At 44.3% G+C, this 23776-nt stretch overlaps 1 protein-coding gene across 6 annotated transcripts in view; it reads right to left on the bottom strand.

Annotated features, from left to right (window-relative positions):
* The window catches only part of LOC145356924 (V-type proton ATPase 116 kDa subunit a 1-like), a 246098-nt gene that overhangs the window by 93545 nt on the left and 128777 nt on the right, over positions 1 to 23776 (bottom strand). For all 6 annotated transcript variants that reach the window (XM_080209944.1, XM_080209928.1, XM_080209968.1 and 3 more), the window contains 4 exons: positions 17617 to 17726; positions 10331 to 10457; positions 7942 to 8024; positions 7744 to 7837 (listed from right to left, as the gene is read on the bottom strand). In XM_080209944.1, coding sequence (XP_080066070.1) covers positions 7744 to 7837; positions 7942 to 8024; positions 10331 to 10457; positions 17617 to 17726 — 414 coding nt within the window. The remainder of the gene's footprint in view (positions 1 to 7743; positions 7838 to 7941; positions 8025 to 10330; positions 10458 to 17616; positions 17727 to 23776) is intronic.

Raw genomic sequence — 23776 nt, 5'->3', positions numbered from 1 at the left:
TTCAGCTCCAGAATACACCAGATGGAAGCTGGCAATTTAATCAATTGATTAATGCATGACCATTTATATCTTTGTATCAAGCCCTGAATATCTATTCTGTACACTCAGTGCTTCTCATTATGGAAAACGTGCTGATCAGAGAGAGTGAAAAGCTGTACATGAGGTCAAGGAGCTGTTATTCCCTTGTCTGGACATCAGTTCAGGAGAACCATTGGATGATGACTGTGTGTCTCATATACCAGCATTTGCTAATTTATTTTGCTGACCACTCCCTTTGGTGACGTTCCATATGCACTATTCTTTTTCTCAGAAACAGGTTTTTGAATAGATAAAAGCAAAAGGGTGCTGGAATCTGAAACAAAAACAGAAAATGCTGGAAAATCTCAGCTGGTCTGACAGCATCTGTGGAGAGAGAATAGAATCAATGTTTCTGGATGATCCTTTGACAGAACTTGAAACATTGTCTCTATTCTCTCTCCACAGATGCTGTCAGATTTGCTGAGATTTCCCATCATTTTCAGGTTTTTGTATAGAACAGGTGAGTTTTATTTTCTTGGCTAACATAGCATATTTCCAAATTAGAAAACAATGTTAAAAGCGTTGTATCTGTGGCAAAGTGGCCCCTTTTAACAGGGCAGTCTTTTGTAGGGAGGTCTTGCTGCAGCTGTATAGGGCATTGGTGAGGCCGCAGCTGGAGTACTGTGTGCAGTTTTGGTCGCCGTACTTACGCAAGGATATTTTGGCCTTGGAGGGAGTGCAGAGGAGGTTTACTAGGCTGATGCCGGAGTTGAGGGGGTTGAGCTATGAGGAGAGGCTGAATAAACTAGGCTTGTACTCGTTAGAGTTTAGAAGAATGAGGGGAGATCTCATTGAGACATATAAGATGATGAATGGGATGGATAGGATAGAGGTGGAGAGACTCTTCCCGCTCAAAAAAGACAGTAGGACTAGGGGGCACAGCCTCAAGATAAAGGGGGGGCGGTTTAGAACGGAGTTGAGGAGGAACTTCTTCACTCAAAGGGTGGTGAATCTCTGGAATTCTCTGCCCGTTGAGGTGGTGGAGGCTGCCTCGCTAAACATTCTTAAGACGCGGGTTGATGGGTTTTTGATAAGCGAGGGGATTAAGGGTTATGGGGAGAGGGCGGGAAAGTGGAACTGAGACACGACAGATCAGCCATGATCTTATTGAATGGCGGGGCAGGCTCGAAGGGCTAGATGGCCTACTCCTGCTTCTATTTCTTATGTTCTTATGTTCTTATGTAATCGAGCGGGAACCAACGGAGAAACCACGTGGGAAGCTGAGCTAATCGGATGGAAAGGTACGCATCCTGGGACAGGGAGGATCCTCAGTTGAAGCCAGGGAGAAGCGAATAGACTTGTGCACTGGTTCTGCCTGACCCTCATCTTTTGTATATTTTATAGGACTTAATAAACAATTTCTTGTTGGAAGCATGCTGATTCACCTTCTAATTTACTACACTTGTGATGAGGAGATCACAGTGTGCAGTTAGAGGGTGAGGAAAATGATCATTCAAGCTAAGAAGAAACAGACACAGACATTCTTAAGATGTCTTTACTCGGGAAGATTGAGCCCTTGACACGAAGTTTGAGAGCCTGAGGCAATATATTGAAAGGCTGTGTTATTTGTTCATGGCTAATGAGATCACAGTGGATGAAGGAGGGAATGTGATACCACTCACAGTCTGTGGCCCGCAAGCTTACAACCTCGCTAGGAACCTAACATCACCTAAGGCTTCAGCGCAGAGGGGGCGATCTTGCCATCCTGCCCTGCAGGTCGATGGATGGGTGAGCCGATAAGGTCACGAGAGAGGCGGAAAATCAGATTCGTGCCCGATTTCTTGCCTCTTGGCAACTTGCGCGCACCAGATATCCGGCAAGATCTCAATATTTGATTTCTATGGTAAATAGAATTTAAATATTACAAGTGATTTGGGTGGAATTGCCCTGGCTCACTTGCCTTAGCGGGCTTGTGGGGTTGCCGGGGAGGGGTGGGAGGGGTGGGGTGCAGAGGATATATGCAGATGCTGCGCACTGTACGGTGGCGATTGACCTGGAGGGAATTGGCCACAAAGGCCAGCGATAGCTGGGAAAAAGCAGTGACAGATCTCTCTGTTTTCGGCTGTTGCAGATATATAGGGTTAAGCACTTCCGGGAAACTTGCTGGTGCAGAAATTATATATGTTTCTGCTGCAAGAGGAGGGGCCATTTGCAAGCATGGTGCAGAGCGAAGCAGGCAGGACAGAAAACACAAATTAAAAACAACAAAAGTTTGGTTAAAATGATTAATAATTGAGGAGGCCAACAAGAGATCCGAAACCTACACTTCAAACCAGGTCCAACTCAACAATGCGCCACCTATAGAAATAGCCCTGATGGTCAATGGAAGATCTCTTAAAATGGAGGGCAATACTATAACTGTGGTCACAGTCATAAGTGAACAAATATTCAGATATCTCCAGAAAGATCTGCATTGCTTCAGGTTGAGTTGTTCAGAAGCAATTTTATCTACATATACAGGAGAGATGTTGAAAATAATCAGCTCCAGAAATGGTAACCTACAGTGAGCCCCTTACACTGCCTGGCCTAAGCCGGGTTCTTCAATCAGGCACCGAGTGCCTTTGAATGACAGATTATCCCTGGAAGTCCACAAATAATCCGTATGGGTTTGCTTGTCGCACTCTCCACACGGTAAGGAGTTAATTACTTCTCTCTCTGGCTCTTCTGTCGCTGAGTTAATCTGAGTGAAGACAGAAAATGGCAGTGTCCTCACCTGCCAGCCTTCTGACCAATTAAATGCCCTGCTACCAAAACTGCCAGGATCGGGCATTAAATTCTGCCCACAGTCAGAAAATAAATCAGACTAATTCTCTTTAAGACTGAAGGCAATCTTGGCTCCCATTATCAAGTTCTTTGAAAATAGATGTTGAACCCAGAAAAGACTTGAAAATCATTGAATTTCCTTTGATAAAACATCACTTGCTGAATTTTGTGCAAAGCTGAGAGGGAAACTCCAGAGTTACTTCACTGCAGGTTATAATCATAGGCGATAAAGCCAGGAACAAAGCTACACTGATCCCTACCACATGTGAGTTAGGATAGAGAGGGCATTTAATCAGGCAACACGTTGGCCTGCCTTACCACGTCCATGTCAATTAAGTCCATGGCAGGAAGTGTCTTCTTGTCCTCTTGCCAATTGAGGCCCTTAAGTTCTCAATTAATGCCAAGTTAAGGCTTGATGCCAGCACTGCTGGTATTAACTAGTATGGATTGGGGCTTGAACAACATGCAAATTGGTGCAGAGTGGCTTGCAGGTTCCAAGGTTGGGATGGTGGGGTGGTGGGGGCGGAGGTGGTAGGGTGGAGGAAGTGACATTCTTGCAAAGCCATGCAATGTCTGATTGAGTGAACCTGCATTGAGAAGGGGGACACACTGTGAGCCATTCCCTACCCTTGCTGCCAAGCCCAATGTCCCCTTCACTCCCGTGACTCCTACCCCGCAACTCCCCTCCTGCCTTCACTCTACAGGGGCCTGGGATCCAGCAGTGATCTTAGGCCTCATAGCTGTTGTACCAGTGGTAAGCACTGTCTCCCAGTGATGTTGCTCTTCAACAGTGCTGCTAGTCTCTGCTTGGAATCATGGGGACGACCCACTCCACTTTCCAGTTAATGGCCTGAGGCATTAAATATGGCGAGTCTTCCTTAAAAGAAGCAATGCAGGGTCTTACTGGCTCTGCAGCTGGCAAGCAAGATCCCATCACCTTCTTAAATATGCCCCACTGTCCTGCAGCAGCACAAATCGGCCATATGTTAAGGGGTTCTTCTTTTCCCAGGGAATAGTGAGACTCTGCTGTGTCTTTACATCATGTGTCAACTCTCTCAACGCTTCAAAGGCAGAGCAACTTGTATCGGACAAGAAGTTTATCATGCACAATGTATTTATGATTAACATTAGTGGTCAGTGTGACCTTGGGACTGTTTTGATCACTTGAGTGGGTCTGAGAGGGATTTTTCAGATCTTTCTTTTACCTTTCTTGGATCTATTTTCATTCTATTCTGTTTGCTTCCCAGGCCGGATAGCACAATCAGGAGGGAGTTAGAAAGAACCTTGTCAAGCTACCCCCGGCATTATGGGTGTGCGTCAGGCCTGAGGGGCCACCTTGTCTTTTCCTGCTCACCTTCATCTTGTTCAGATATCTCTACTGCCTATGAACATGCGTATTAGGAGCAGGAGTAGGCCACCAAGCCCTTCGAGCCTGTGCTACCATTCAATAAGATCATGGCAGATCTGATTGTAACCTCAACCCCACATTCTCACCTGCCCTCAATAACCTTTCACCCCCCTTTCCTTATCAAAAATGTACCTCAGCCTTAAAAATAGTCAAAGAATCTGCTTCCACTGCCTTTTGAGGAAGGAAGCTCCAAAGACTTAAATTACTCTGAGGAAAGATTTTTCCTTTCTTTTCAATTCATTCGTGGGATGTGGGCTAGGCTAGATCAGCATTCCTTGCTTATCCTTCGTTGCCCTTGAGAAGGTGGTGCTGAGCATGTGATGTAGGTACACCCACTGTGATGTTAGGAAGGGAGTTCCAGGATTTTGACGCAGCTTCAGTGAACGAATGACCATACAATTCCAAGTCAGGATGGTAAGTGGCTCCAGGTGGTGGGTATTCCCATGTGCATGCCACCATTGTCCGTCTAGAAGATAGTTGTGCCTTAAGTGCACAACCCCTTATTTTTAAACAGTGAACCCTAATTCCTGTGTGGAGTTTCTATTGTGTAGAGTTCGTACGTTCTCCATGAGGTTCCTCTGGGTTTTCTCCCACACACTAAAGATATGTGGGTTAGGTTGATTGGCCATGTTAAATTGCCCTTAGTGTCAGGGAGACTAGCAGGGCAAATACATGGGTTTATGGGGATAAGGCCTGGGTGGGATTGTTGTTGGTGCAGTTTCAATGGGCTGAATGGTCTCTTTCTACACTGTAGGGATTCTATGATTCTACAATTCAAATTCTAGGTAGGCCTACAAGAAGAATCATCCTTTCCCCATCCATCCTGTCAAGACCCCTTAGGATCTTATATGTTTCAATCAAGTCACCTTTTACTCTTCTAACTGGAATTGTTTTGGGATTCCATACTTTCTTACGCATGAAAATGCGACAATTCTTACTTTGCAACAAAGAGTTAACTGAGCTTGTCAACACTTCAACCAAATAGCCTTGTAAAATTTTGAAAGCAAAGCATTTGCAATTGATTTTACAGGAGCAAGATGGGAGTTCTACTGAATACTCACCAAGGTTACAGTGGACGAGTGAGGAGAACCCACGGGAAATTGGTGACCACGGTTTAGACATTGTGAGAGCCGTGGAAAATTTGAAAGAACTTCTGTCCAAGTTTTAGATTAGTTTTCCCCCCTTAAGACTAATATTAAGGTATAATAGTTTCTCTGTTCTGCTATAATATAAACATACTTCAATATCTCCTTGTAAATGACTTGTTTGCTTGATTCACAAACTCCCATTTCTCTGACCACTGATTTTAATTGCTTGTTGACCTTTGCATACAAATTTCTAATTCTTACCACCAGTTGGAACAGCTTACTCTGCCCCATGGAGTGAACAATGGAATGGGGATTAGTATCTGTTAGTGTGAAAATGCAATAAAGCTGTCTCATGAACAGCACAACATAATAATAAAATACTAATGATATATGAATGATTACAAAGAAGCCAACGCAATTTGGAGTTCAGATGATTGTTGTGAACCACTTGGGATTTATCTTGCTGCATGTTCTGTAATCTGAATTTCTCATAAGCATTCTTGTTTTGTAATTATTGTCAAGAACCTCCAACTTGTCATGAAATTACTGCCCAACCGCCTACTAATTCTCTTTTCATACTTTGATGACTCCAGACTGGGAAACAGGTTAGGAAAATTTGTATATCTTTTAAAAGAGCTGTAATTGTTATCAAGAATGTTTTTGAAAAGGGCTTTTAAAAGTTTGCATCAATTGTAAAAGGATGAATTGTAATTTCCTTGTATAAAATGAAATACTGGTCCATGTGATCTAGCAATGATTGATGTAGAAGTAACAAAAATACAACTAAGACCAGAAACCCTAGCTCTAACTGGCAGGAACAAAGGCAAGCTGTAGACAAAAAGGAGAGCTAGAGGCAGAAAGCAATCATCACACAGATGCAGACACAAAGGCGTGAAGTAACAGGACACAGTTACCAAGCACCAGGTTTAGGACTAAGCTCCGTTGTGTGCAAAGAGTTACATTTTCTGTTTGACAAGCAGAAGAAAAAGTAAAGGTCCAGCAGCTCTTGGGGAAGCAATTTGTGACCAAGCTAAAAAGGAGTGAGTGTTAAAAGCGGCACAAATAACTTCGACTTGCGGAACATCTGAATATTCAGGTCCCAATCTATGACTCCTGCAGCCATGTTTCTGTAATGGCTAACAGATCATGCTTTTATATTATCATTAAATTTCTATGATGATTGGTGCGGCACTGTGGCACAGCAGTTAGCACTGTTGCTTCACAATGCCAGGGAATGTGTTCAATTCCGGTCTCGGGTCACTGCCTGTGTGGAGTTTGCACATTCTCTCTGTGTCTGTGTGAGTTTCCTCCGAGGGTTCTGCTTTCCTCCCACACTCCAAAGATGTGTGGATTAGGTAGATTGGCCATTTCCAATTGGCAATTATTATCAGGGGGGTTAGCGGGATAAATGCGTGGGGTTACAGGGATAGAGCCTGGGTGGAATTGTGGTCGGTGCAGGCTCAATGAGCCAAATGGCCTCCTGCTCACTGTAAAGATTCTATGATTCTATGGTCATGAGGAGCTAGTTGTTCTAACTCTGGATCGTGCTCTTCGTGGGCCACTTTCTTTCAGTGCTAGACACCACTGATCTCATTTGCTGCTTCAATTAAATTTTCAGATTCCAACCTCACCCAAAAGCCTTTCCTAGATATGCAAATTACACTATCTTCTCTGAGGTTAGCACTGCTGTCTCAGGCTCAATTCTGGCCATGGGTGACTGTCTGTGTGGAATTTGTACATTCTTCCTGTGTCTGTGTGGGTTTCCTCCCATGGTCCAAAGACGTGCCGGTTAGCTGGCCATGCTAAATTGCCTCTTAGTACCCAAAAATATGTAGGTTAGATGAATTAACTATGCTAAATGCATGGGGTTCCAGGAACAGAGTAAGAAATCTCACAACACCAGGTTAAAGTCCAACAGGTTTATTTGATAGTAAATGCCACAAGCTTTCGGAACGCTGTTCCTTTGTCAGGTGAGTGGAGAGTTCTGTTCAGAAACAGGGCATATGAAGGTGTGTGCTTTTATATGCCCTGTGTCTGAACAGAACTCTCCACTCACCTGACGAAGGAACAGCATTCCAAAAGCTTGTGGTGTTTACTATCAAATAAACCTGCTGGACTTTAACCTGGTGTTGTGAGACTTCTTACTGTGTTTACCCCAGTCCAACACCAGCATCTCCACATCATGAGTTCCAGAAACAGGGCAGGGGAGGGAGCCTGGATAAGATACTCTGTCAGAGAGTTGGTGCAGACTCAATGGGCCGAATGGTCTCTTCTGCATTGTAGGGATTTTATGATTCTAAGACAGGTACAGCATATTTGAGACTTCTTACACCAGCTGCATGCCAATGGGTATCCATAGAGGAGAATTTACCTTTGTATTTTGAGATAAAATTCTTCAGAACATACCATGTATATATCCGCAATTCGCATGTTCACACCAACACTCATCTCCATTCTTTCATGCAAGGTTTCTGGGCACGGGTACACTGTGGCATGGAACCTGGAGAAGAAAGACCATAGGAAAGCTTTAAACCTAATCCAAAGCCAACTATATCGAGCCTTTATCCTTAATGAATCTGTTAACCGAGCTCGCTGGATATTTACCCATCGCATATCTTCCTCACTTTATTTTTAAACAGTTCTCCTTGGAAGAAGATTATAAACACATCTTTAGTGACAAAATCATTCTGAGGATAAAGGAAAAAAAAAGAATTGGAAAAGGTATTTATATTGATGGTATCAACCTGTCAGAATACAAAGTATTTATTAATCTGATTGACTGGGAATGGCATAGAGGGTGATTGCAACCCAACAACCAGGATTAATTGTTAGGTGGGTTTTGTTGTCCATCCAATATTACTCTATACTGACTAATAAAGAGCAAGGTCAGATAGGGTGCAACGAGGTTACATCCAATCTCGTCAGTTTCTGGATAGGTGGGCTGAATTAATTTTGCTCCCATAGTCCTGGATTAATATACTGTATATATAATATGATCATAATTCAGAACACTTACAAAGTCAAAATCAATCCAATCTTTTTAATTTGTACATGGGACTTGGACATCACTGGCTGGTCAGCATTTATTGCCCATCCCTAGTTGCCCTTGGAGGGCAGTTGAGAGTCAATTGCATTGCCACCCCATATAAGGAGTTCACCCTGTGCAAGGAAAATTGAAAAAGAACACTATATCCATACAGGCCCAACATCCACCACACAATTGTCTCCCTTTCTCTCCTATGCCTACGTTCATTTGGTAAAACAATCAATAATAGAATCATAGAATCCCTACAGTGCAGAAGGAGGCCATTCAGCCCATCAAGTCTGCACCAACAACAATCCCACCCATGTCCTATCCCCATAACCCCATGCATTTACACTAGCTGGTCCCCCTGACACTAAGGAGTAATTTGAGCATGGAGGAGCATTATGATTGAGCCTGAACCTAGTGTCTCTACCCAGTTATTGAGGGATAGGGCTTTGGTTAAAAAAAGGTCTGCCACTGATCAGAATGCAGCATTTATAACAATACATGGCTCACACCATAAACCTAAATAATGAAGTGTCTGTTAATATGATCCCTTTAGGTGAACAATAATCTGATTAGAGTCTGTGAAGGTGAAAATTTTTTGTGCAATAATCGGGAAAATAAGCAACTTGCCTTCGGGACCTTCTTGAATCATATGCAACTGTTTCAGTTCATTAGCATTCAACCACCTTTTTAAAAGTAGTTCTGCCAACTTTTCTCAGAATGTGTAAACCTGGGTCTCGCACCACTGCTGATGCTTTGCACAAGTTTGTTGAGGAATTTGACAGATTTATCCGGAACAAGCTCCATGGATATGACAATCTTTGACACCAGCAAAACATCTCACATGCTCTGTTAATATGCCTTCTGTGCTCAGAAAATTTATATTTAAATGGTTTGAAAACTGGTTCTCTTTTCCTCTTTCCATTAAGAGTGCCACAGTGGTTAGTATTGCTGCCTCAAGGAGCCAGGGACCCGGGTTCGTTCCTGGACTGGGTCACTGTCTGTGTGGAATTTGCAAATTCTACTCGTGTCTGCGTGGGTTTCATCTGGATGCTCCAGTTTCCTCCCATAATCCAAAGATATACAGGTTAGGCGGATTGGCCACGCTAAATTGCCCCATAGTGTCAAGGGGTTTAGTCAGGGTTATGGGGATAGGGCCTGGATGGGGTTGTGGTCAGTGCAGACTCGATGGGCAGAATGTCCTCCTTCTGCACTGTAGGATTCTATGATTCTAAATACATGGTACAGAAGGAGGCCATTTACCTGCTCTCTACCTATCCCTATTTGTGCCTCAGCTGAAGTTGTCCATACTAATTCCATTTTCCTACCTTTTTTCAATATCCTTTTACATTCTGTATCAAATACTTATCCAGTTCTGTTTAGAATAATGTGACAGTTTCTTCCCCATGGTCAACAGTGATAAAATACTCCAATATATAATAACTGTCTGGGTAGACTTTCAATTGAATCCACCTGAGAAAATCTACAAGAAGGGGAGTTCTAACAAGAAGTGCACTTGCATCCATGAATGTGGTCAGACCTGCCAAGACTTTCCAGCATTTTCTGTTTTTTGTTTCAGATTCCAGCTTCCACGGTATTTTGCTTTTATCAAGAAGTTTCTCTTGAGAGCTCTGGTGACCACCTGACTCAGGCAAGAGTCCTATTAATGGAGCTCCTATGTGTAATGGTATCCCAAAGCTATTTTAACATCCCATTGAGAGGAGCATTCCCCTGGGCTTGCTTTAAAACCTAGCCAAGATGCAGTGGAAACCTTCTAAGTGAGGCGCTTCTCTGGGCCCCACGAGGAATGCTTGAGTCAGGCATCCTCCTTGTATCCTCTCCACTGGAGGAATCCTCCCAAATCCTTTCTGTGTGACTCACCTGGCATCCACCTGAACGGGTGCTGAATCAAGAAATCACCCCAAATTAGTCAAAGGTTCAAATACAAAATGTTTTTCTCACTGCCATGCGATCCTCTACTGGGATATTGATTTCTTCGTGACGTAAGACAATGTTTCCATGGCACATCCTCCAGAGTAATCTTTCAAAAGCGGGGAAGCGTTCTCGTTTGATCACTCCAGCCACAAAACTGCAGGAAAAGTATGGAGAAAACTCATGAGATTAGATCACATTTATGCATTCCATTCCATTGGCAATTCAACGCCATACATCTCCTCTGATAGCTTTGTGGATAAATGCATTACGTGGTGCAGTGCTAACCTATACAGAGCAGAAGTAATTTTCAGACCATAAGCAGGTCAGTGACCTCAGCCAAGGCAGATGTTTAACAACTACAAGTAATCTTAATTTTTTTTGGCTATGTAAGATCATTAAAATCAGCATTTTGATGGCATCTAATGATTCTTCCTGGAAAATGTGATATTCTTGCTGTTTAATAATCTGCAAACATTCACTTTTTAGAATCACGCGTAAGTTATGTAAGAAAATGTCAAGGAGCAGTGAAATGCTGTTCAGATAAGCAGCCTAATCTCTTATCAGGTGATGTGAAGAATGGGTATTTTTCAGAGATATCAGGAAGTTGCCAATAAGACTCAATTCGGATCCTCTCCAGATGCGTTTTACTTGTACCCCCTGCTTCCATGGACAAGTCTTACACTTTTATAAAGCAAAACTTGACAATTTGCACCAATTATCTGGCATAGCAGACAATGGGTGAGCAGTGAACCATCAGACTCACCATGGACTACTCTCCGGAATCGGTTACATTCTTGGACACACGCATCTCCATTAAGGACAGTCACCTCAGCACCTCACTGTACCGCAAGCCCACAGATAACCTCACAATGCTCCACTTCTCCAGCTTCCACCCTAAACATGTGAAAGAAGCCATCCCCTATGGACAAACCATTTGTATACACAGGATTGCAACAGACACCTCCAGATGCTGAAGGATGCCCTCACAAGAACATGATATGACGCTCGACATATGATTGACAGTTCCGACATGTCACAACCAAAAACTGCACCAATGTCCTCTGAAGATAAACACGGGACACAGTGGACAGAGTACCCTTCGTCATCAGTACTTCCCCGGAGCGGAGAGGCTACAACATCTTCTCCGAAGCCTTCAACACGTCATTGATGAAGATGAACATCTTGCCAAGGCCACCCCCACACCCTCACTTCTTGCCTTCAAACAACTGCACAACCTCAAACAGACTATTGTCCGCAGCAAACTACCCAGCCTTCAGGAGAATAGTGAGCATGCCACAGCAACCTCTGTAAGACATGACGGATCATCGACACGGATGCCATCATCACACGTGAGAATACCATCCACCAGGTACATGGTACATATTCTTGCAACTCGGCCAATGTTGTCTACCTGATACGCTGCAAGAAGGATGTCCCGAGGCATGGTACATTGGGGAGACTATCCAGATGCTATAACAACGGATGAATGAACGCCGCTCGACAATGACCAGGCAAGAGCGATCTCTTCCTGTTGGGAAACGGTTCAGCGGTCACGGGCATTCAGCCTCTGATTTTTGGGTAAGCATTCTCCAAGACGGCTTTCACAACACACGACAGCGCAGAGTCGCTGAGCAGAGACTGATAGCCAAGTTCTGCACACATGAGGACGGCCTCGAACGGGATCTTGGATTCATGTCACACTATCTGTAATCCCCACAACTTGCCTGGACTTGCAAAATCTCACTAACTGTCCTGTCTGGAAACAATACACATTCTTTTAACCTGTGCGTAATGCTCTCTCCACTCACATTGTCTGTACCTTTAAGACTTGATTAGCTGTAAAGACTCACATTCCAATCATTATTAATGTAAATTGAGCTTGTGTCTTTGTGATCAGAACTCCCATCCACCTGACAGGAGGGACAGCCTGTTCCGAAAACTTGTGGCATTTGTACAAATAAACCTGTTGGACTTTAAGCTGGTATTGTGAGACTTCTTTCTGTTTTTACTCCAGTCCAACGCCAACATCTCCACATTATAGGGAAGGTGCTGGACAACTGGAGAACAGCTAATGTGGCCCCACTATTTAAGAAGAGTTGTAGAGGTAAACCAAGGATCTACAGGCCAGTGAGTTGCGCATCAGTGGAAGGAAAACTATTGGAGAAACTTTTACCTCCACTTAGAGAGGCAAAGCGTGATCAAGGATAGTCAGCATGACTTCGTCAGATGGAGGTCATGCCTAACAAATTTGATTGAATTTTTTTACAGGTGTGGAAACAAGGATAGTGCAGTCGATGTAGTTCATAAGGATTTCAACAAAGTATTTGATAAAGTCCCATATGGGAGACTTGTAAAGAAGGTAAATGTACATGGGTTACACGGTAATTTGATAAAGTAGATTCAAAATTGGCTCAGTTGTAGGAGATAGAGGGTGATGACAGGAGGCTGCTTTAGTGACTGAAAGCCAGGGTCCAGTGGCATGCTACAGGGGTCTGTGTTGAGTCCCTTATTATTTGTCATTTGTATAAATGACATAGATGACAATGTGGGGGAGAGGGTGAAAGGGGTAGGATTAATGAATTTGCAGATGATGCAAAGATTTGACAGGTGGTTAACAGTGAAACAGTGTCTTGGGCGTCTTGGGCTACAAGAAGATATAGATGGAACGGTCAAATGGGCAGATAAGTGGCAGATGGAACTTAACCCTGAAAAATGTGAGGTGATACTCTTTGGAAGGAACACTTTGACTAGAAAGAATTCCATGAATGGTAGGACACTAGGAAGTTCTATGGAACAAAGGGACCTTGGTGTGCTTGTCCACAGATCTCTGGAGGCAGAAGGGCATATTAGTAGGGTGGTGAAAATGGCATATGGAACACTTGCCTTTATCAATCAAGGCGTAGATTATAAAAGCAGGGAAGACATGTTGGTGTTGTATAGAATTTTGGTGAGGCCACAGCTAAAGTACTGTATGTAGTTCTGGTCGCCACATTATAGGGAGGATGTGATTTTGCTGGTGGGGGTGCAGAGGAGATTCATAAGAACATAAGAACATAAGAAATAGGAGCAGGAGTAGGCCATCTAGCCCTTCGAGCCTGCCCCGCCATTCAATAAGATCATGGCTGATCTGTCGTGGCTCAGTTCCACTTTCCCGCCCTCTCCCCATAACCCTCAATCCCTTCTCTTATCAAAAACCCATCAACCCGCTTCTTAAAAATATTTAGCGAGGCAGCCTCCACCACTTCAACGGGCAGAGAATTCCAGAGATTCACCACCCTTTGAGTGAAGAAGTTCCTCCTCAACTCCGTTCTAAACCGCCTCCCCTTTATCTTGAGGCTGTGCCCCCTAGTCCTACTGTCTTTTTTGAGCGGGAAGAGTCTCTCCACCTCTATCCTATCCATCCCATTCATCATCTTATACGTCTCAATGAGATCTCCCCTCATTCTTCTAAACTCTAACGAGTACAAGCCTAGTTTATTCAGCCTCTCCTCATAGCTCAATCCCCTCAACTCCGGTATCAGCCTAGTAAACCTCCTCTGCACTCCCTCCAGGGCCAAAATATCCTTGCGCAGGTGCGGCGCCCAAAACTGCACACAGTACTCCAGATTCAACGGGATGCTGCCTAGGATGTAATATTTAAATTATGAAGAGAGGTTGGGTACGTTTGGGTTGTTTTTGTTACAGCAGAGAAGACTGAGGTGCCACCTAATTGGAGTATACAAGATTATGAGAGACATAGACAGAGTGGATAAGGGGCAGCTGCTCCCCTTTGTTGAAAGGTCAGTCATAAGGGGACATAGGTTCAAGGTGAGGGGAAGTAGGTTTAGTGGTGGATGTGAACAAAACCTTTTTACCCAGGAAGTGGTGATGGTCTGGAATGCGCTGCCTGGGAGGGTGGTAGAAGCAGGGTGCCGCATACCTTCTAAAAAGTATCTGGGTGAGTACTTAGCATGTCATACCATTCAGGGTTATAGGTCAAGTGCTGGCAGATGTGATTAGGTGGGAGTTCAGGTATTTCTAATGTGTCAGTATGGACTTGATGGGCTGAAGGGTGTGTCTTCTGCACAGTATGATGCTATGACGTGACTCAGGTTCAAATTAATCAAGATTATTAAATAGCAACTTGAATAAAAGAATAACAAATAAAGTATCAGATTTAGCTGCTTCACAATTTCCACGCTTTTGTGATGAAAACCTTTTCATGGTATTGAATTAGCATGGAATGCCCTTCCAGTTCCCGGTCTGTACAGTGCAACAGCAAGATAGGAAAACACTAAAGACTGCTGAACTGATAAGTGTTTTTATTCCCTTTGAAGTCAAGCTAATAAAAAAGTCAGATAAAAAAGGAACTTCACAATTAATCTAAATGGTCAATCAAAATGCTTCTATAAAATGAATCTCAAAAATAATGTAGGAAGTAGACCATTGATAAATCTATTGATTAAGCTTTGAACTAATGGCTGAGAATTTGTTGGGTATTTGATGTTGAACGTTCACTACTGTTATTCCACTGGACCTGACAAGCAAATTCAGGATTCAGGGTAAATGTAGATTCACCCCATAGGCTACACTGTTGATCCTCTTAACCCTCCACCACCGCACAAAACCGTCAGTTAACAAAATCAACGGATCTATTCGTTGGGGACAGCACAACTGCTGCCTCACAGTGCCAGGGCCCCAGGTTCAATTCCAGCCTCGGGTCACAGTCTGTGTGGAGTTTGCACATTCTCCCTGTGTCTGGGCAGGTTTCCACCGGGTGCTCCAGTTTCCTCCCACAGTCCAAAGATGTGCGGGTTAGATTGATTGGACATGTTAAATTGCCCCTTAGTGTCTGTGGAGCTAGCAGGGTAAATGCATGAAATTACAGGGATAGAGCCTGGTAGGATTGTTGTGGGTGTAGGCTTGATGGACCGAATAGCCTCCTTCTGCACTGTAGTGATTCTTCTCAGAACATTACTGTAGCTCGATGATGGGATTCCCCTTTAATCTACGCTACAATCTATTGTACTTTGAGTTCAAATCTTCATCACAATGATCGCAAGACCTCACAGTGCAGCTTTCTTTAAGATTAGTGCCCTTACTTCACAGATGACCAGAAAAGATGAGAAAAGACCTGGCTGGGAGCCTGAATTGGCTGTTGTTCATTTTTTCCTAATTATCAAAGGATTAAGTGGAAACAAACTCGAGTGTCCTTCTTGTTGCCAGCTCCACATTCACTCAGTCAAAACTCCTGCAAACTCAACTATAATAGACTGGACGTTGTGTCCAAATGGATGAAAAATGTCTCCCCTGTGATCTCAACTCTCCAGTGGCCAGCGTTCCAAGGGAGGACAAAGAAAATGCTTCAAGTTCTCCTTGAAATACAGCAGCATTAATGACTGGGAGGAGTTTGCTACCAGGCATTCAAAACAGCAAAAACTTGTGCTTCAACTTCACTTTGAGTCCAAATGCCTTAAGGATGAGGCAGAATGGAGGCAGAGAAGGAAAGAAAAGAAAATAATTCCTGCACTATCTTCTGGAAAATCCTACTTTTTGTGCCCAAAGATCCACGGATCAAGAATCAACCTGTTCACTCACATGATCTCCCATGTCAGAAACGCATGAATATGAGTAAACGTCAACCCTGAATCGAGGGACAATTGACAACAATGACTAACTACCATTATCTGACAGCTTGACCTGGTTGACTCATCATCAACATCTCCCTGGCATCATCTCATAAATAACAATGTTGGAAACGCAGCTCATGGACAGGCACAAATATTTCCTTGTATAGACTTTGGAGTTGAAAAGAAAGCCAAGGTCATGTAATGCAACCAGATATATATTTCAGACTTCTTCCATAGACTGACAGCTCTTCCAAAAGAGATCATGGAAGCCACTTTTTATTCATAACAATACTCGCTAGTTATAAATTCCTAATAAAAAACATATCTTTAATGTTGAGATTCTTGTTATCTGAAATAGGATGAAGGGAGTCTGTCACTGTGACTACCCACAAGAGAGGAAGAGAATTGTGACTTTCATGTGAACAAAGATCAAAGAAAATTACAGCACAGGAATAGGACCTTCGGCCCTCCAAGTTTGCACCGATCATGCTGCCCGACTTAACTAAAACCCCCTACCGTTCTGGGGGCCATATCCCTCTAATTCCATCCCATGTATTTGTCTAAACACCCCTTAAAACTCACTACCATATCCGCTTCCACTATCTCCCCTGGCAGTGGGTTCCATACACCCACCACCCTCTGCGTAAAAAACTTGCCTTGTATATCTCCTTTAAATCTTGCCCCTCACACCTTAAACCTGGGCCCCCTAGAAATTGACTCTTCCACCCTGGGAAAAAGCTTCTGAATATCCACTTTGTTCATGCCCCTCATAATCTTGTAGATTTCTATCAGGTCGCCCCTCAACCTCCGTCGTTCCAGTGAGAACCAAGTTTGTCCAATCTCTCCCCATAGTTAATACCCTCCACACCAGGCAACGTCCTGTTAAATCTTTTCTGTACCCTCTCCAAAGCCTCCACATCTTTCTGGTAGTATGGTAGAATTGAATGTTATATTCTAAGTGCGGCCTAACTAAGGTTCTATAAAGCTGCAACATGACTTGCCAATTTTTAACCTCAGTGCCCCGGCCAATGAAGGCAAGCATGACGTATGCCTTCTTAACTACCTTCTCCACCTGCATTGCCACTTTCAGTGATCTGTGTATCTCTACACTCACATCCCTCTATCAATACTCTTAAGGGTTCTGCCATTTACTATATATTTCCTAGCTGTATTAGACCTTCCAAAATGCACTACCTCACATTTGTTCAGATTGAACTCCATCTGCCATTTCTCCACCCAAGCCTCCAACCATTCTGTATCCTGCTGTATCCTCTGGTGGCTCTTATCACTATCCACAAATCTACTAACCTTTGTGTCATCTGCAAGCGTAGTAATCAATCCAGTTACATTTTCCTCCAAATCATTTATATATATTACAAACAGCAAAGGTCCCAGCACTGATCCCTGAGGAACACCACTTGACACAGTCCTCCATTCAGAAACATATCCTTCCACTGGGCTCACTGGGCCGAAGGGCCTGTTTCCCGTGCTGTGTTGTTCTTTGTTCTACTCTCTGTCTTCTATGACTGAGCTAGTTCTGTATCCACCTTGCCAGCTCACCTCTGATCCCAAGCAACTTCACATTCTGCTGTGCACCCTCATCTTTTAAACTCTTTCCGTCCTGTTTTAGATCGTATTTTTGCACCCACTGTGTGAATATAACCTACTTTACAACTGCATGTGGAATACAGATACTTGATTTACCCCAGTTTCAGACGTCCTCCTCCGCTAGTACTGCTGTGCCTCCTTGAGAAACCTGTTACAGAGACGGACTCTTCAGAGGGAAGCTCAGAGCCTGACAGCTGGGATTCAGCCTGGAGAAGACAAAACCCAACACACATTAAAAGCTACAGACTGCAAAGCGCTTTTATTTTTCAATTACCGCAGGCTGAAAGCTTGTTTTCCATGAAGGGAAAATCGTTTTTCAATTATGTAAATACAGAGCTGCCTAGATAGAAGAATTCTCATTTACAAAACCATTATGAAAGAGTCTAATTTATTTCTCCTTATGAGAACAAATTGATAAAACGTAAACAAACTTCTAGCAATTCCAAAACCCTAGTTTCCCATCCTGCCTGTCGCGTGCTCAGTGGTCATCTCTGATGGTGACCTTGCTGGAGTATTTGTGAGAACCACTGCAGGCCTGATTGTTTGAATACTGCTGCTGGTGGGGACTGGGGCCAGTGGACGCATGTTTTTTGGGCCTAATCATGTTGCTCAAGCTCCAAACTGTGACATAGGGTAAGTTATTTCCTCACCCACCCACTCCACATGCATTACAGAACATTGACCATCGATAAGGCGGATAAGCAACGTTAACCCCAAAAGAACTTTTGGCGAAGGCAAAAGTTCAGGCTACGTCCCAGTGACAACTCAATTAGTTGGAACACTTTTCTTCACTGGATGTATCAGTAACTAATCTCACTGACTGAAAGACCAGGGACACAGCACTTTTAAACACTCCTGTCTACACCTTTCACTGCCTTGGAAAAGCAGAAAGCATAATCAAGGACCCCATGCATCCCAACATTCTGGCTTCCACCTCCTTTCATTGGGAAGAAGTTACAAAAATCTGAGGGCACGTACCAACCCACTCAATAACAGCTTCTTCCCTGCTGCCAACAGACTTAATGCAACCTATCTTGCATTAAGTTGATCTTTCTCAACACCCTAGCTATGACTGTAACACCATGGGCCACATTTTACCATTTTGATTCTAAGTGCTGGGTGGACTTGAAACTGGGAGTGTTTCAGATCCGACTTTTAGACCCATTCTCAGGTGCTCCTATACACCCTCTGCCTGCAAAAATATCAGCAATTCCGAATCATGCTGCACAAGCCTGTGGGTGGGGCTTAATGCACCCAAAACCCTGCAGCTCCAATCAGCGCCTCCAACTGTGTAGGTGCAAAAATAAATAGAATGCGGTTCCCTTGCCACAGCTCTGAAATTGGCACAGAGCTGCATAATTTATTTAAATGGTCATTTCCATAACCATTTAAATATCATTTGCAGGCCCAGGATTGAAATCTCTCAGCCTGCTACCATCTCCCCACACCCCTGCAAGGAGTGGTTCCAATGGAGTTTAATAGAGTTCCCCACTTGTGGGGACCTGGTGACCTGACCCTGCTGGAGTGAAGGGGCGGGGGGGGGGGTCATCGAGGCCCTCAGAGGGTTGGGCGCTGGGTGGTGCCCCCTGGGCATTGCACCTTGGCAGTGCCAGCCTGAGCCCCCAGCACAGCCAAAGGGCAAAGTTCCAATGCCAAGGGGGCATCTGCAGTGCAGAATATGGGAGATTCATTTTGAAACTCCCACTGAGAAAAAAGCAGGATTTACTCCAGTTTTTACATGTATTCGACACTTAGACTTTATTTGGGTGAATCAGCCCAATATGTTTGTACTCTTGGTGAATAAATAATGTTCATCAATCAAAATCAATACTTTATCAAGTTTCTTGTCCATAGAATGATGTGATGGGCAGTGCTTGTGTGTTTTGATAGGTTTTAATAATTTAGAATTGGACTGGAATAAAGCCATTGTGTTGTGACTTGAATTTATGGATGAATCGAACCTCCAGGCAATTGGCCACCATTTTCTCCAGTGTGAAAGTTCATGGCTTATAACAGCCTGTAGTTGTATCATAATCGGCAGCCTAACATACAGAAATTCTTCCCATTTTCTGCAGGAGTCGCATTTATCAGTTGTCAATCTGCAAAAGGGATTGTTTGTTGCTGCCCCTTACAGAACGAGTCTGTTGTATGGTTCATTCAAACAGCACTTGAACAGCGTCAACAAATCTTTGCAGTTAAATTGATCTATCTGACATTGGAGACCCTTTTGACAAATGTGTTTCCCTGCAACTATCACTTATTGCACGTTCCACTTCCCGCAGTCTTGTTCACCATGGAGTAATTTGAAGAGTCTGTACTGCCAGAAGGTTGCTGATCCTAACTGCTCTGTTTGCCTTTGTGGAAGCTAGAGAAGGGTACCATGACGATTGGTTGCAGTGTCTGAAATAAACAACCTGTTGTCACACAATGCTAGATTTTCCACTGGCATTGCCCATTATTGCAGCTGAAATTGGTTGGCAGACAGTTGAAATTGAATGGTAATAGGTTGAAATAAATGAGAGGCTCTTCAGAGGCATTCACAACATGCTTCCTTTCGTTTAACTTACCCTCAAAATCAATTTCCTGCTCCAGCACCAATGTTCTCCCCTTCATCTGTCCTCACTTTTACTCTTCAGGATGTGTGTTTCTTGATAAGGCCAATATTTGTTACCTATCCCTTGAGAAGGTGGTGATGAGCTGCCTTCTTCAATTGCTGCAATGTTTAGTGGCCTAGGTACACCCACAGAGCTGTTAGGAAGTGGATTTCAGGATTTTGTCCCAGTGACAGTGAAGGAGCAATATTATAGTTTCAAGTCAGGATGGTGGTGGGCTGCATAGAATCATAGAATTCCTACAGTACAGAAGGAGGACATTTGAGCCTGCACCAACCACAATCACACCCTTTCCCTGGAACTCCACATATTTACCCTGTTAATACCCCCGAAACTAGGGTCAATTTAGCATGGCCAATCAACCTAACCCGCACATCTTTAGACTGCGGAAGGAAACCAGAGCACCTGGAGGAAATCCACGAGGAGAACGTGCAAACTCCACACAGATGGTGACCCAAGCCGGGACTCGATCCCAAGTCTCTGGCGCCGTGAGGCAGCAGTGCTAACCACTGTGCCACCGTGCCGGCTTGGAGGAAGTTTGCAGGTGATGGTGTTCCCCTGCTTTCTGACTCCCAGCTTGACGGTAATAGCTGTAGTCAGAGCCAGGCTGTAAGATTACCAATTGTGGAGGAATGCTGCTGGTAGTGAACAGCACCTCCTGGGTGCCCAGGTTTGAGTAGATTGATTGACCAATTAACAGAAGTGGCTGGGGGCTGTTGGTCCTTACAATCATGTGCTGGGGGTGGGAAATCCACAAAGCAACTGACACATGTACTGGAGTTGGCCCAATTTTTCAAAGGCAGCCACACTAGCACTGAGTATAAAAGTATAGTAAAACTGAGTGTACCTCTGGATGTTAGAGGAGGTAGTTGGGTGAAGTGTAAAATTGTTTAAAATTGGGTGCTGCGACCTAACACAAGAAATTTGTCCAGGACAGAAATGTAAAATACCGATTGTGACTGAACATTCATTCCAGTGGAGATGCCACAGGGTGGTCAATTAGATATCCCCCCTGGTTTATTAACACTGTCAGATATCCTCCTGGCAATTGGGGAATGATGGAGATAATATTCCCATCAAATGACTGGAAGACGCCATTCCAAATAACCAAGGAGGCATAGACATAGATGCAGTAGAGGTCAACAACTCAGAGGTCCAGCAGTGGGAATGAGTCCAGTGCTGGAAAAGGAATAATGACTTTCTCTGAATAGCAAGGCTGAGCCTGGGTGAATGTGTGCAAACTGCGGCTGAAAGGTGGATGGTGTTCCAGAAGCGTGGGGGCAAAGTTTTCTGATTTTTTTCTCTAAGTACTGGTGAGAAACTGGGGTGGGGTGGGGGGGGGGGGGGGGGGGGGGCACGGTGGTGTGGGAGGGGGGCAATTCTCCTATTGCGACCTGCAAATTTTCTGGAGGGTCGGGTCGAGAGATGTGCATGTCGGCCATTTCATGCATGTGTTCCACACGCGTGCGCGTCTCCCAGAGTCAGAGAATAGTTACAGTCGAGACCGTGCTGGAAACCAGCTGGAAGAGAGGTAAGTGATTTGAATCTGTTTTAAATGTATTTAGAATCTATTTTAAAGGCCACCCTGCCCGGAGTACTTTATTCCAGTGGGGCGCTTGAGGGGGGAGGTGGCTGACCCAGGAATTGTCATGGGGACTGCGATTGGGCCGTTATGGTGCCCCACTGTAGGGGTCCCGGGCTGGCACAAGCGCAGAGTTCCAGAGCTGTCAGCCTCTGGTGTGAATAGGCCCCATCTCCCCGGGTTTTTAATATTCACGTTTGAGACCTCTGCAGTGTACAGAGTGCGGACGTTCAGGTCTGAAGTTGTACTGAAAATATAGTTATGATCGAGACTAGTTTTCTCGCCAATTCAGCACTTTTGGGAGAATCTGCACGCCTCCCTCCCCCTCCCCTTACCCCCACCCCTAAATATGCAGCTTCCTGGCTGCACAGCCAGCTTTTCTCGCCGGATACTAGGGGGGAAAAAAAATGCTGCAGGCGTCTGTGACGCCATCACACTGATGGTGTTACAGAGAAAAAAACTCCCCCCTCTGCTCCTATCACAGATAAGGGGGAATCAGCCCCCAGTGAGGCTCACCAAATAACCTGCTGGCAGTGTCTCCTGGCCCCTGGCGTTGCCCCCCTGGCACTGCTCCCTGGGACAGCACCAGTGTGCTAGGGGCAGTACCAGAGGGCAGTGTCAGGGTGCTGAGGGGCCATGCTGGGGCAGTGTCAGGGTGCTGAGGGGCATTTTGTAAAAGTAGCGGTAAACCTCACTGATGTGGTGTAATGCTGGCGAAGGCAGAGTTTCTTAACTTGGTGGGAACAGATAACAGGGAACTCTTTAATGTGATGAAAATAAAGGAAATTAGGTCCCTGACATTTCTGGGCAGGAACTTCATTACATCACTGGCATGGGACTGGGAAAATCAGAATGTAAGATCTTGCCACTGAGACTCTCGTTTCAGCATCCTCATGAGATTTTCCACCTGTGACGCCTTTTTTGCTCAGCAAAAAATCTTGGCTTGGGTCGCTATCATATTACAATCTCTCCAGGATTGAACTGGAGTCTTCTTATAGATTAACCTCCAGGGCACTGCACTGAGTAGCCCAAGAGAACAACCCCTGTTGGGCAGGAGATGGCCTTGTGGTAATATCCAGAAACTCAGCTAATGTTCTGGGGACCCGGGTTCGAATCCCGCCACAGCAGATGTTTGAATTTGAATTCAATAAAAAATATCTGGAATTAAGAATCTACTGATGACCATGAAACCATTGTTGATTGTCAGAAAAACCCACCTGATTCATGAAGTCTGCCGTCCTTACCTGGCCTAACCTACATTTGACTCCAGAACCATAATGACGTGGTTGACTCTCAACTGCCCTGGGGCAACTAGGGACGGGCATTAAATGCTGACCAGCTAGCGATGCCCACGTCCCAGGAATGAATAAAAAAAAATCACAGGCACATTCATTAAAAAAAATCTTTGAATACTTACGTTTATTCAGTACTTAAACATCAGACATCAAAGAAAAAGGTTATTTGACTGACAGTCAAGTATCACCCAGTTGGGTAATGAAACTGTTTGCTTTCCAATTGGTTTGGCAAGCCAGTGTGTCATAAGTATGGTTAAGTTGGGCAGCCATTGGCAGGGGTGCGAGAGTCAGGTGGTTGGAGGAGGGAGGTCATGTGATGACACCTACAAGGCATTGGTGAGGCCTCATCTGGAGTATTGTGCACAGTTTTGGTCCCCTTATTTGAGGAAAGATGTAGTGACATTGAGGCAGTTCAGAGGAGGTTCACTAGATTGACTCCAGAGATGAGGAGTTTGTCGTATGAAGATAGATTGAACAGTTTAGGTCTATACTCTCTGGAATTTAGAAGAATGAGAACAGATGACAAAAGGTATGGATAAAGTAGATGTGGAGCAGTGCTTCCTTTTGTGGGGCATTCTCACATGAGAGGTCATAGTCTTAAGATGAGGGGTAGCAAATTTAAAACAGAGTTGAGGAGAAGTTACTTCTCCCAAAGGGCTGTGAATCTGTGGAATTTGCTACCCCAAAGTACGGTGGATGCTGGGACAGTGAGTAAATTTAAGGAGGAGTTAGATAGATTTTTAATTGGCAATGGGTTGCAGGGTTAT

Source organism: Carcharhinus amblyrhynchos, chromosome 2, assembly GCF_965287045.1.
Source record: "Carcharhinus amblyrhynchos chromosome 2, sCarAmb.v2.hapA, whole genome shotgun sequence".
NCBI lineage: Eukaryota > Metazoa > Chordata > Chondrichthyes > Carcharhiniformes > Carcharhinidae > Carcharhinus > Carcharhinus amblyrhynchos.
This window is presented reverse-complemented; position numbering and strand designations above follow the sequence as displayed.